At 44.9% G+C, this 12,644-nt stretch overlaps 1 protein-coding gene across 2 annotated transcripts in view; it reads left to right on the plus strand.

Annotated features, from left to right (window-relative positions):
- Positions 1–6,096: 6,096 nt before the first annotated feature.
- The window catches only part of TSC22D2 (TSC22 domain family member 2), a 35,175-nt gene continuing 28,627 nt past the window's right edge, over positions 6,097–12,644 (plus strand). Inside the window, exon 1 of one of the 2 annotated variants that reach the window (XM_060767727.2) lies at positions 6,097–8,592. In XM_060767727.2, the coding sequence (XP_060623710.2) occupies positions 6,779–8,592 (1,814 nt within the window). In that variant the 5' untranslated portion in view covers positions 6,097–6,778. The remainder of the gene's footprint in view (positions 8,593–12,644) is intronic. The other variant, XM_060767728.2, reaches the window with a different exon arrangement.

The following is a 12,644-nucleotide window of genomic DNA, read 5'->3' on the forward strand; positions in this document are numbered from 1 at the left end:
TATGAACCAACATTTACCCAATTCCACTTTTGTATATTTACACTTTACTCCTTAAACTGTCCCTGAGCCCACAGCTTCTATGTACATTAATATTTAATATGGTTATATCAGAGTTGTGCTTTTGTGCTCTTCCTCTTTTTTAAAAAAACTATTTTTTAAAAATAAAACAGTGCTGGATAATGGAAAATGAACATCCAGCGGTCATTTTGGAAACCCTTGGGAATTTGTGTCCTTCCATTAGAAACAGTTTGAAATTTTCCTGCTGTAGATCCCTGGGGAATCCCAATGGAAAAAAAACAATGAAAATATACCTGCACTACACACTACAATGCTCCCAATATCACAAATGAACTGGAACAAGACATTTAGTAACCATAGTGATATTAAACCATGGTGGAATGGGAGAACATTAACAGATTATTTCGAGTGGAAAAATAATTAATTTCCAAATTTATTTATCGTGTCAGAAGCGAATTGAGAATACAGTTATAATGTATAGAAAAACCACAAACACAGTTTAAAAATTTGGCATTATACTAAATTTCCTTTGACCAGAAACTGACCACTTGAAGTGTCTCTAGTGTGGTTGTAAGAAGGTCCTCCATTATGCATGTGGCAGGGCTCAGACTGCACTGTAGTTAGTGGTCTGTGGTTTGCTCTTCTCCTCACTTGCATCTTGTGGGCCACTTTGTAACTCCATTTCTGAAGATTGGCTCTGCACCTTATGGTGCCAGAGCACAGTCTGTTCAGCACCTTTCAAGTTGCCCAGTCTTCTGTGTGCCCAGGAGAGAATTTCTCATCCGGTAGCAGCCACTGATCAGCCACTGACTGAGGTTACGTGTTTTAGCCTGCCACTTTTGGACTCTTACTTGCTGAGGTGTTCCTGCGAGTATCTCTGTAAATCTTAGGAAGCTATTTAAGGCATCGACATGCTAGCTGATATCCAAACAGAGCTGTTCCATTGCTCTGTTTGGATATCAGCTAGCATGTCGATGCCTTAAATAGCTTCCTAAGATTTACAGAGATACTCGCAGGAACACCTCAGCAAGTAAGAGTCCAAAAGTGGCAGGCTAAAACACGTAACCTCAGTCAGTGGCTGATCAGTGGCTGCTACCGGATGAGAAATTCTCTCCTGATGTCATGAGGACAAGCAGCAGAATGTGCATCCCAAGACAGTCTGTATTTTCAGAATTAATACTGTTGAATGAAAAAGTCTTAGCACAAGAGAAAGGAAATTTGCCCCATCATCTATGTGAACCTTGTTGAGATATTTAGAGATGGCTATCGTGTTGCCGTTTGATTATGGCATACATGCCCAGCCAATTCAGCCTTTATTCAAAGGACTTCAACTCCAAAATGTTTCCTATATTTGTCACTTTCCTTTGGTCGTGTTCCAGGACAAGGTTTAGATATCTCCTGCCAACTTAGAGAGAGACTTTAGGAAGGCCTGCTTCATACACTTCCGATTGTTGAGTACCTTCTAACAAACTTGGAGGAGGGCGGGCATTATTTTACCATTTCTATGCTGCAAAAAATAAAATTCAGATTCAAGATTATATTACAATTGCATTTTCATGTGAATGGTAGTGTTTTTCTGTTTCAGTTTGGGGAGGAAAAATACCTAAAACTATAGTAGGTATTTCAATCAACAGAATAAAGCTGATGCAAAATATTACCAGTATTATTTAGAATACATATTTCCATTGCAATCAGGTTATATAAAACTGTGTTAGATTTACTCTTGGGATCAATGAGCTACTTTTATGTTAATTTCTACTGTTGCTTACTAATACAGGCATAGGATTTTGTAGTTTTACAACTTCAGCAGGGTATTCCACATCTCATTGTTGTTTCGTTCGTCATTTTCAGAATGTTTTCTACGTGGTGGCAAATGCAAATGTCAAGGATACATTGATGAATGTACTACCAAAGTTGCAGTTTCTATTTCAAGCCTTGCCAGTTATATTGAATGACATTCCATTTAAGCAACAGCAAAAAGACCTATCTGTTTTTTAAACGATACAGGTATGGGCAAACCCGGGCCCTCCGGGTGTTTTGGACTTCAACTCCCACAATTCCTAACAGCCTACTGGCCAAGTTTGCCCATACCTGTATTTGCAGAGATTACATGGGCTCTTTGGATAAAAGTGCATAGAGGTGTGATCCAGGGCACTGTTTGAGGAAGAATTTATTTATTTTGAAGAGCTTATAGGAGATGAAATGATTATAGAATCATAAAATCCTTGAGTTGGAAGAGACCTTGTGGGCCATCCAGTCCAAACCCCTGCCAAGAAGCAGGAAAATTGCATTCAAAGCACCCCTGACAGATGGCCATCGAGCCTCTGTTTAAAGGAGTCTCCACCACAATCTGGGGCAGAGAGTTCCATTGCTGAACAGCTCTCACAGTTAGGAAGTTCTTCCTAATTTTCAAGTGGAACCTCCTTTTCTGTAGTTTGAAGCCATTGTTCCGCATCCTAGTCTCTAGGGCAGCAGAAAACAAGCTTTCTCCCTTCTCTCTATGACATCCCCTCACATATTTATACATGACCATCATGTCTCCTCTCAGACTTCTCTTCTGTAGGCTAAACATGCCCAGCTCTTTAAGCCGTTCCTCATAGGGCTTGTTCTCCAGACTCTTGATCATTTTAGTAATCCTCCTCTGGACACATTCTAGCTTATCAACATCTCCCTTCAACTATGGTGCCCAGAATTGGACACAATATCCCAGGTTTGGTCTGACCAAGGCAGAACAGAGGGGTATCATGATTTCCCTGGATCTAGACACTGTACTCCTACTTAGGCAGGACAAAATTCCATTGGCTTTTTTTTGCCGCAGCATGACATTGTTGGCTCATGTTTAACTTCAAGATCTTTTTCACATGTACTGCTCTCATGCCAGGCGTCCCCCATTCTGTACCTTTGCATTTAATTTTTTTCTGCCTAAGTGGAGTGTCTTGCATTTGTCCCCGTTGGACTTCATTTTGTTAGTTTTGGCCCACCTCTCAAATCTATTAAGATGGTTTTGAATTCTGCTCCTGTCTTCTGGGGTATTAGCTATCCCTCCCAATTTGATGTCATCTGCAAACTTGATGACCATGCCACAGGACCGGGCCCAGGACGGAACCCTGTGGCACTCCGCACGTCACTTCTTTCCAGGATGAAGAGGAAGCATTGGTGAACATGGGTTTGTTCATTTTACCAATTACAGATCCATCTAACGTAGTTTTGCCAGCCCACATTTGCCTAATTTGTTTCTAGAAGGTCATGGGGGACCTTGTCAAAGGAAGGTCTTATTGAAATCCAGATATGCTACATCCACGTCATTCCCTCCATCTACCCAGCTTGTAACTCTATTGAGAAAAGAGACCAGATTAGTATGTTATGACTTGTTTTTGACAAATCCATGTTGACTATTAGTGATGACCGCATTCCTTTCTAAGTGTTTGCAGACCACTTCCGTAACTATCTTTTCCAGAATCTTGCCTGGTATTGAAGTGAGGCTGACTGGGCGGTAATTGTTTGGGTCGTCCTTTTTCCCCTTCATGAAGATAGGGACCACATTTGCCTTCCTTCAATCTGTTGGGACTGGACGTGGTTGTTATAATTTGGCCGCGGTCGTTAATCCAAATTAATGGCCCTCAAACACAACCGTATGCATAGTTTGGATGTAGTGGTGAGGGACAGCTTTTATTATATGGAAAGAAGGCACAACAGGGGTGCCTCCTTGCTCTTCAGTGTAAGAGCCTACCCCAATATATAGGGGCGTGCAGGCTCTGTAGTTACCCAAAAGTAATGAGGATCTAGTATCTCTATTTATTCCAGTCTCTCAAATGTAGTGTGACTGAGGCCCCTTCTATACATCTGAATTAAATCCCTCATTTTCTGCTTTGAACTGGGTTATATGGCTGTGTGGACTCAGATAACCCAGTTCAAAGCTGATATTGTGGATTATCTGCCTTGATATTTTGGGTTATATGGCCGTGTGGAAGGGCCCTGCAATATCTGAGGCTCCTTCCACACAGCTGTATAAAATCCCACATTATCTGCTTTGAACTTTGTTATATGTCAGTGTGGACTCGGAAAACCAAGTTCAAAGCAGATATGGTGGGATTTTCTGCCTTGATATTATGGGTTATATGGCTGTGTGGAAGGGCCCCTGTAATACCTGAGGCTCCTTCCACACAGCTGTATAAAATCCCTCATTTTCTGCTTATATGGGTTATATGGCAGTGTTGCAGACATGCTGGCCACATGACCTTGGAAGTGCCTACGGACAACACCGGCTCTTCGGTTTAGAAATGGAGATGAGCACCACACCCCAGAGTCGGACACGACTGGACTTCATGTCAGGGAAAAACTTTACTTTAAATATGGCAGTGTGGACTCAGAAAACTCATGGTGGGATTTTCTGCCTTGATATTCTGGGTTATATGGCTGTGGGGAAGGGCTCATAGTCCACAATGAGCTATATCCCAGTTCAAAGCAGATCATAGAATCATAGAATCAAAGAGTTAGAAGAGACCTCATGGGCCATCCAGTCCAACCCCCTGCCAAGAAGCAGGAATATTGCATTCAAATCACCCCTGACAAATGGCCATCCAGCCTCTGCTTAAAAGCTTCCAAAGAAGGAGCCTCCACCATACTCCGGGGCAGAGAGTTCCACTGCTGAACGGCTCTCACAGTCAGGAAGTTCTTCCTCATGTTCAGATGGAATCTCCTCTCTTGTAGTTTGAAGCCATTGTTCCGCGTCCTAGTCTCCAAGGAAGCAGAGAACAAGCTTGCTCCCTCCTCCCTGTGGCTTCCTCTCACATATTTATACATGGCTATCATATCTCCTCTCAGCCTTCTCTTCTTCAGGCTAAATATGCCCAGTTCCGAGTCCACACTCAGATAACGTGGGATTTCCTGCCTTGGTATTCTGGGATAGAGGATGGCCCTTGGAATATAAAGGCAGAAAACACAATATCTGCTTTGATCTGGGTTATCCGAGTCCACACTCAGATGTGGGATTTCCTGCCTTGGTATTCTGGGATAGAGGATGGCTCTTGGAATATAAAGGCAGAAAACCCCACAATATCTGCTTTGATCTGGGTTATCCGAGTCCACACTCAGATAATGTGGGATTTCCTGCCTTGATATTCTGGGATATAGGATAGCCTTGGAATACCAAGGCAGAAAACCCCACAGTATCCGCTTTGAGCTGGGTTATCAGAGTCCACACTCAGATAATGTGGGATTTCCTGCCTTGATGTTTTGGGATAGAGGATGGGCCTTGGAATACCAAGGTAAAAAACCCCACAGTATCTGCTTTCAGATAATGTGGGACTTATTGTCGAAGGCTTTCATGGCTGGAATCACTAGGTTCTTGTAGGTTTTTTCGGGCTATAGGGCCATGTTCTAGAGGCATTCCTCCTGACGTTTCGCCTGCATCTATGGCAAGCATACCTCTGAGGATGCTTGCCATAGATGCAGGCGAAACGTCAGAACAAATGCCTCTAGAACATGGCCCTATAGCCCGAAAAAACCTACAAGAACCTAATGTGGGATTTCCTGCCTTGATATTCTGAGATATAGGATGGGCCTTGGACTATCACGGCAGAAAACCCTACAGTATCTGCTTTGAACTGGGTTATCTGAGTCCACACTGCCATATATTCCAGTCCAAAGCAGATAACGTGGGCTTTTTTGCGTGGAAAGGGCCTAGGCCAGTGGTTCTCAACCTGTGGGTCCCCAGATTTGGCCTTCAACTCCCAGAAATCCTAACAGCTGGTAAACTGTATGGGATTTCTTGGAGTTGTGGGCCAAAACACCTGGGGACCCCCAGGTTGAGAACCACTGGAGAGTATACTGTGTGGAAAGGCCCCATGAAAGGCTCTCACAGTCACCCTCCCCCTCCCTCTCTGTTCAATGAAGACGGGCGATACCAAGAAGAAGAAAGAAAAAGGAGGCGTTCCCCAGGAGCGAGTGGAACATTCCAAACGGTTAAAATGACGTCCGCGTTGGGGGAGGAGCTTCCCTTTTTCGATAAGCCACGCCTTCTCTTTTTCCTTTGAATTGGAGTAGAAGGAGGAGCAGAGGGACGTGAGGCGGTGACGTCAGCGCGGCTTTACGTCGGGGGCGGGGCCCGGGTTGCCTGCCGCAGTAGCAGCAGCTTGACTCTCTGAGCCTCAGCAGCGGCAGCGGCAGCGGCTTAGCTCGAGTTCCCAGCCTGCCTCGCGGCTCCATTTGAGCCCCATCTTGAGTGAGGGGAGCGAGCAGTTTGAATTTGGAGAAAGAGAGAGAAGGAGAGAAGGAAGGAAGGAGAGGCTGCGAGGGGAGGGGAGAGGAGGCGAGGCGCGCCTGCCTGAGGGGCCCCTCTCTCTCTGTCTCTCTCTCTCTGTGCGCGTGAGGAAGATGCGCGCGGGGGAAGCTCTCCGGCGCGAGGCGGCTTGAGGCCTGGGAGGGAGTTGGGGGCCTCGACGGCGGCGAGGAAACTCCACACAGAAGAGGAGAGGGAGGGGAGGGAGAGGAGGCCTGCCTGGCTGCTTCCCTTCCTTCCAGCCCGCTTTCCTTCCTTGAGGGGAGGAAGAGGAGGAGCCCAGCCGCCGCCCCCCGCCTCCCTCGCGGCCTTGCCTTCCCCTCCGCACCGCCAGGCCTCGGGCCCGCCTGCTGAGGCCGGAGGAATGCGCGGCAACGCCGTAGACAGAACGTGATCCGCGACTCCGGCCTTCTCCCTTCCTCCTTTTCCTCCGTCTCCGTCTCCTCCCTTCCTCCCTTCTCTCCCCACTCCCTCGGCACCATGTCCAAGATGCCGGCCAAGAAGAAGAGCTGCTTCCAGATCACCAGCGTGACCACGGCCCAGGTGGCCAGCAGCATCACGGAGGACACGGAGAGCCTGGACGACCCGGACGAGTCGCGCACCGAGGACGTCTCCTCCGAGATCTTCGACGTCTCCCGCGCCACCGACTACGGGCACGAGGACGACGCCGCCTGCCAGCGCAGCTCCTCCGAGGAGACCCTCAACAACGTCGGCGCTGAGGCGGCTGCTGCTTCTGCTGAGACTCCCGGGACAGTCTCACCCAACTTGGTGCTGGACGGGCAGCTGGCGATGGCGATGGTGGGAGGGATGCCAGGTCCTTCTCCCTCCAACGGAGGAGGCGCCGTGCCGAGGATTGGCCCCCCGGGAAGCGGCGGGAACGCGCAGGCGGGGTCAGCTTCTGCTTCTTCCTCGGCTGCCTGCAGCTCTCGCTTCCGGGTGATCAAGCTGGACCACGGCTCCGGGGAGCCCTACCGGCGTGGCCGATGGACGTGCATGGAGTACTACGACCGGGACTCGGATGGGACTTCCGTCTTGGCCCGGACCGGGGATTGCATCCGCCACAACAACAACAGTACTTTCGAGCAGGCCGCCCAAGACCGGGACAGTGGCCTGGGCGCCACCGGAGGCTCCCTGGCGGCCTCGGGGGTGGCGGCGGACTCCCTGCCTGACAACTCCCTGTCACCGCTTCTCCAGCCGGAGAAGATAGGCCAGCTCCCTCCACCACATCAGCAGCCAGGTTTTGTCATAGGTGGGGCCGTGCCTCACGGTGCTGCCCCACTGCCACCGGCCTATTCGGGGGGCCCTGCAGTCAGCCAGCAAGTGATGGGGCCACCTCTGCTGCAGGGTCAGGCACAAAACAACGGGAAAGCCCTGCCGCCCTCGAATGTAGCCGGTTTGCCCATGCCACCCGTGGCGCACCAAGCGAATGTCCCCATGGCCCAGACTCAGCAGTTTGCTTATCCCCAGCCACAGATCCCGCCGGCGCACTTGGTTCCCACGCAGGCGCCCAACCAGCCGGAATACATCCAGCACATGACGGTCATGCCGCCTCAAGGAGCCGCTCCGGGCCCTGTCCCAAGCACCGGGGCTTCCGGTCTTCCGACAGCAGCGCCGGTCGTGGGTCAGAACGTGATGGGAGTTGCTTCCCAAGCGGGCGAAACCGTGGGACAGGGATCTGGGCTGATGCAGAGCGGCTTGACAACTCCGATGCAGGCTGTCATTCCTCAGCCAGGAGGTGTGGTGCAGCAAGGCATGGGCCACGCAGGAGTTGTGCAACAGAAATCCATGACTCAGCAGCAAATGGGTGGAAGCAACCAAGTGGCTGGTGCTCCTCACACGGTCGTCTCCGGAGTCCAGAATGTGCCTGCAGCTGTACCTGGTCCTAGTGTGCCTAGCGTGTGTACAACTTCTGTTACTATGCCAAATGCCTCTGTTACTTTAGTCCAGTCCCAGCTGACCAGCCATACATCTGTCAGTCGGAGTTCCAGTGTTGTCCAGCAGCATGCCGGCCTTCCCCTCATGCAAGGCGCAACCAACGTACCTGCAAACCTGCCACAATCTAACATCGGACAGTTTCAGACTCAACCTTTAGGCCAGATTGATGATACTAGAAGAAAATCTGAACCCCTACCTCAACCACCACTTTCTCTTGTTGCGGAAAATAAACTTCTCATGAAGCCACCTATTCCAGACACTTTAACAAACCCTCTTAATTTACCAGCAACTACTCCTATGAACAGTCTTGCAAGCTCTGTCTTTGGCATATCTATTCCTGTTGATGGGGATGAAGACAGGTATTTATCTTTTATGCATTTTATACAGGTACCTGGTTGTAAAACAGGCATGGGCAAACTTCAGCCCTCCGGGTGTTTTGGACTTCAACTCCCAAAATTCCTAACAGCTTAAGCAGCTGAGTGGAAAAAGGAAGGGGCCTGAGGCTGTTTGGCATTGTGGGAATTGAAGTCCAAAACACCTGGAGGGCTGAAGTTTGCTCATGCCTGTTGTAAAAACATTTTCCCACCATTCAGTGAGATATATATATATCTTAGTCACCTCTGGAGGTTTTTCTTTATAATAGGTGACAGGAATGAATTTTTAAAATGAGGTGTCAAACTTCGTAGCAGCAATAGGTGTCAAACTTCAAAATGGAGAGAAAGTAAGGAAATTAAACTATGGATATTTAAAAATCATATCTGTATCTGTAAATAACAGTTACTAGAGCACAACAAATACATTTGGTACATCAAAGTAAGTTTATCTTTTTCCATTTAAAGCACCAAGTGTATATGTAGTCCTCATTAAATTTAGCTTAGTGAACTGGATAATATGAAGCCTGTTCCTCACTGGACTACTGTTAGTTTATTTATGTAAACATACATATAACACTGGGTTGCTGTGAGTTTTACAGGCTGTATGTAAACATCATTAGCTAACACCTCCCAACAAATTATTCCCCCAGGCAGGAGCCAGACAGGCTTTGAAACTGCAAGGCCATTACATGCTAATCAAGGTAGCCAGTTGCAACAGTCACACCCACCTCACGCAGACAAGAGTTCTTTCTCCCACCCTAGACCTTCTAATGATATATAAACCTCCCTTGTCTAGTTTCTAATATACCTCACAACCGCTGAGGATGCCTGCCATAGATGTGAGCGAAACGTCAGGAGAGAATGCTTCTGGAACATGGCCATACAGCTTGGAAATCTCAAAGCAACCCAGTGACTCCGGTCATGAAAGCCTTCAACAACAGATACATACAACAACTATAGTAATGTAATTAAAAGTAAAAAAGATGTTGAGGAAATACATGTCATTTAGTGAGATCTATAACTTTCTTCCTGTGGCACTTTGGTGTTTAAATATTGCAAAGGCTTGAAATTGAACATGCCTGTTAGGGATTTACAACAACTTGCTTATAAACAGACCCATTTCTTTATCATTGTTAGAGGTTTAAAAAAATCTTGAGAGGTCTCAGGGATTAATAATGCTGTTGTTAGAATGGCATGTTCAATTGAGTTCAGTGGGACTTTTATTCCTGGTGAAGAAATGCTTAGGATTGAGTTCTAGCGTGTGAAGAGTTTTATAAAATGTACATATTATAGCTATCATTGTGTAAAGTAAGTTAAATGGGACTGTTCCTATCTTTAAAGGGAAGGTTTTGTGGATTCAAAAAATCTTTATGCAGCCTTCAATTTGCTTCTCTGGAGAAAGTTCCAAATTTGGAAATGAAGTGCTTTCACATCCTCTATATCTTCGAAAGAATTATAAAAACAAAATTCCCTAGGAAACCTCAACTGTAATGAAATAATTTTTAAGGAAAAGGAGAGAATCAGAAATGTAGAACTAAAGAAAAAGGGGCAAGACTTGCATGTTTTTAAACCTGGGACTTGTCCTCTTACTAAACTTCTTTGGAGTGAGAGGCAGTCCCTCTGGCCTATTTCTATGCTGTTGGTAAACGTAGAGGCAGAGAAGTGGAAATAAGTTGTCATCGGAGATTCCAGTCCTATAATCAACCTGGAAGTAGGTTCCAGTAGCTCAAGAAGACTTAAAACTAGAAACTTCCCCTAAAAGGTACTTATTTCCTTAAAGCCAACTTTGAAATGTGGCTTGAAATATCATTTGTCACTTGTTGCATGTTGAGGTGTGAGTATCAAATAATAATTCTCCATTTGGGGGAATTAGAGGTGACCTCCTGTCAACAAATTGCTGAATACAAAACAGAAAATGCTTTGTGTCTGTAATTGATGCTACAGCATCAGGAACTGAGTATTGCATTAAACTCAGCATTGCTAATTGTAGTGAAGATAAAATACTCAGTAGTGCCATACATTTTACTTTTTCTTATTTATTATGTAGCCTTAGTCCAACTTCTAGAGAAAGAGAGGCAGGTTGGTAGCAGATTTCATGTTAATATTGACAGGTTTGTTTTTAAAGTAGAAGTGCTAAATGTTGCTGGATCTGATATATTAATATGTAACATGTACAGCACAGTCCTAAGCATCTTTACTTAGAAATAAATCCCACTGAGTTTATACAGTGTAGTAAGTGTGCTTAACACTGCAGCCTTAATTCTTCAGTTGGTGGTGCATGTTACAGAACTGTGTGCAAAATACGGTCATTATAATATCTAAGAAGATGTAAGTATAGTACTGTGTGCTTGAAGCAAAGTTGCCTTTTCTGAATTGATTTCTTCTCCCTTTTGGATATTGTTTTAGTGAATATCAATTCCTTGGGTTGTAAAATGTGGGTTCTTTTAAAATGATGAAGCCTGTCCTGTGTATTGTTGTATACAATGTGTGTGTGTGTGTGTGTGTGTGTGCATCACTTCAGAAATCACTGCATGTGTAATGATTGTTATACTAGAGGCCTCTTCCCAGAAGTGACAGTATCCTTGGAGTATGTTCACATGTACATCCTATATGGACATTCCCTTCTTTCTTTCTTCCTCCTTCCATCTATTTTATAGTGGGAGAGATCTTCCATAGGCTTATTTAATCTCTTTGCCTAACCCAAAAAAGCAAGATAAAATGCACATAATAATGTAATAACAAATCAAGTGGTGAAGTATGCTTGGTTTTAAAATTACTACTACCATAGTATCGTTAGCAAGGTGGAACTGTTTGATTTTTTAATGTTCTTGAGATTCAACTGGCATAGGGGTGTAGGAGAAACTTGTTACCTTGGTGAAAAGCAGCTCTTACCCAGCACTGTTTACAGTTAATGAATTTACTGTAATTTCAGTTGACCTATACATAGTATAGAACATGGGGTAAGCAACTTGTGGTTTTCCTCATGTGGCTGGACGGCAGAACTGATTGGCTATTTCTATTCTAACAAGAGTGGGAGGCCACAAGTTGCTCCTATCTAGAACCAAAGTTGCTGAGTGGTACTTCTTTATTGATTATTCAATAGAGAAATTTATATTAGTGGAAGCACATATTTTACTTTTATCTACCTCAGTTAATACTCTTATCTAAATCTGAATCTAACATTTTAGAACATATGCTTTCCTTGGCCCCAGCAATAAAATCTAAACTGATTTGGTATGAATAGCAGGGAAATATAAAATAAGAAATATATTTTGTTTCTAAGGTTGATATGAAGCAATCCAAGGCTTCAAAGCACACCATACCTCTTATACTTTAATAACAATTATTGTCTTCTGCAGTATTTGTTTAGCCAATCATCTGTCATGATTTTAAAGGCTACACAGGAAGATGCTTTGGTGCTGTCCAACTGTTTTATCTCCAAACTTTTGTTTGGCTTTTTCTTAAGTGCATTCTGCTTCATGCAGAATTTGTAGAATCAGTTATCCACAGTACTTTTGGAAACAATGCTGCACAGCAAGTATAACCACTATCATAATGGTGTAATATATCATTTACACTACAGTTGGAATTTATTTTTATTTTAATAAAATACATTTAGAATGGCACAACATGTTTAGATTTTTTTTCACAATTGAAAATTGGCATAAAATAAACTGCTAAAATTGAAATCCCAGATCTTTTAATCCTATTAAATCCAAACATCCGCCAGGCTTCTAAAAACATAACTAGCTGATTAGTATATTCTTGGCTCTCAAAAAATATGTTGCCACTTTTGAAAGAATACATCACTAGGAAAGCTTGTTTAAACCTCCTACATGTTTGGCAGATACTTGGTGCAATTTTTACCAGGCTGGTTAGAAAGGCATAGATAGCTGACCGTGAACTGTGCCAGCTATAGTTCAGGGCTCCAATGAATAGCTGCAATTGTGAACTCTAAGCAGCAGCCGCTAGATTGCTAAAAACCAGATTGTAGGGATTTCTTCATAGAGTATCTCTCTGTTCAGTTAAAAGGCTTA

This window comes from Anolis sagrei, chromosome 3, assembly GCF_037176765.1.
Source record: "Anolis sagrei isolate rAnoSag1 chromosome 3, rAnoSag1.mat, whole genome shotgun sequence".
In the NCBI taxonomy this organism is placed as follows: Eukaryota; Metazoa; Chordata; class Lepidosauria; order Squamata; family Dactyloidae; genus Anolis; species Anolis sagrei.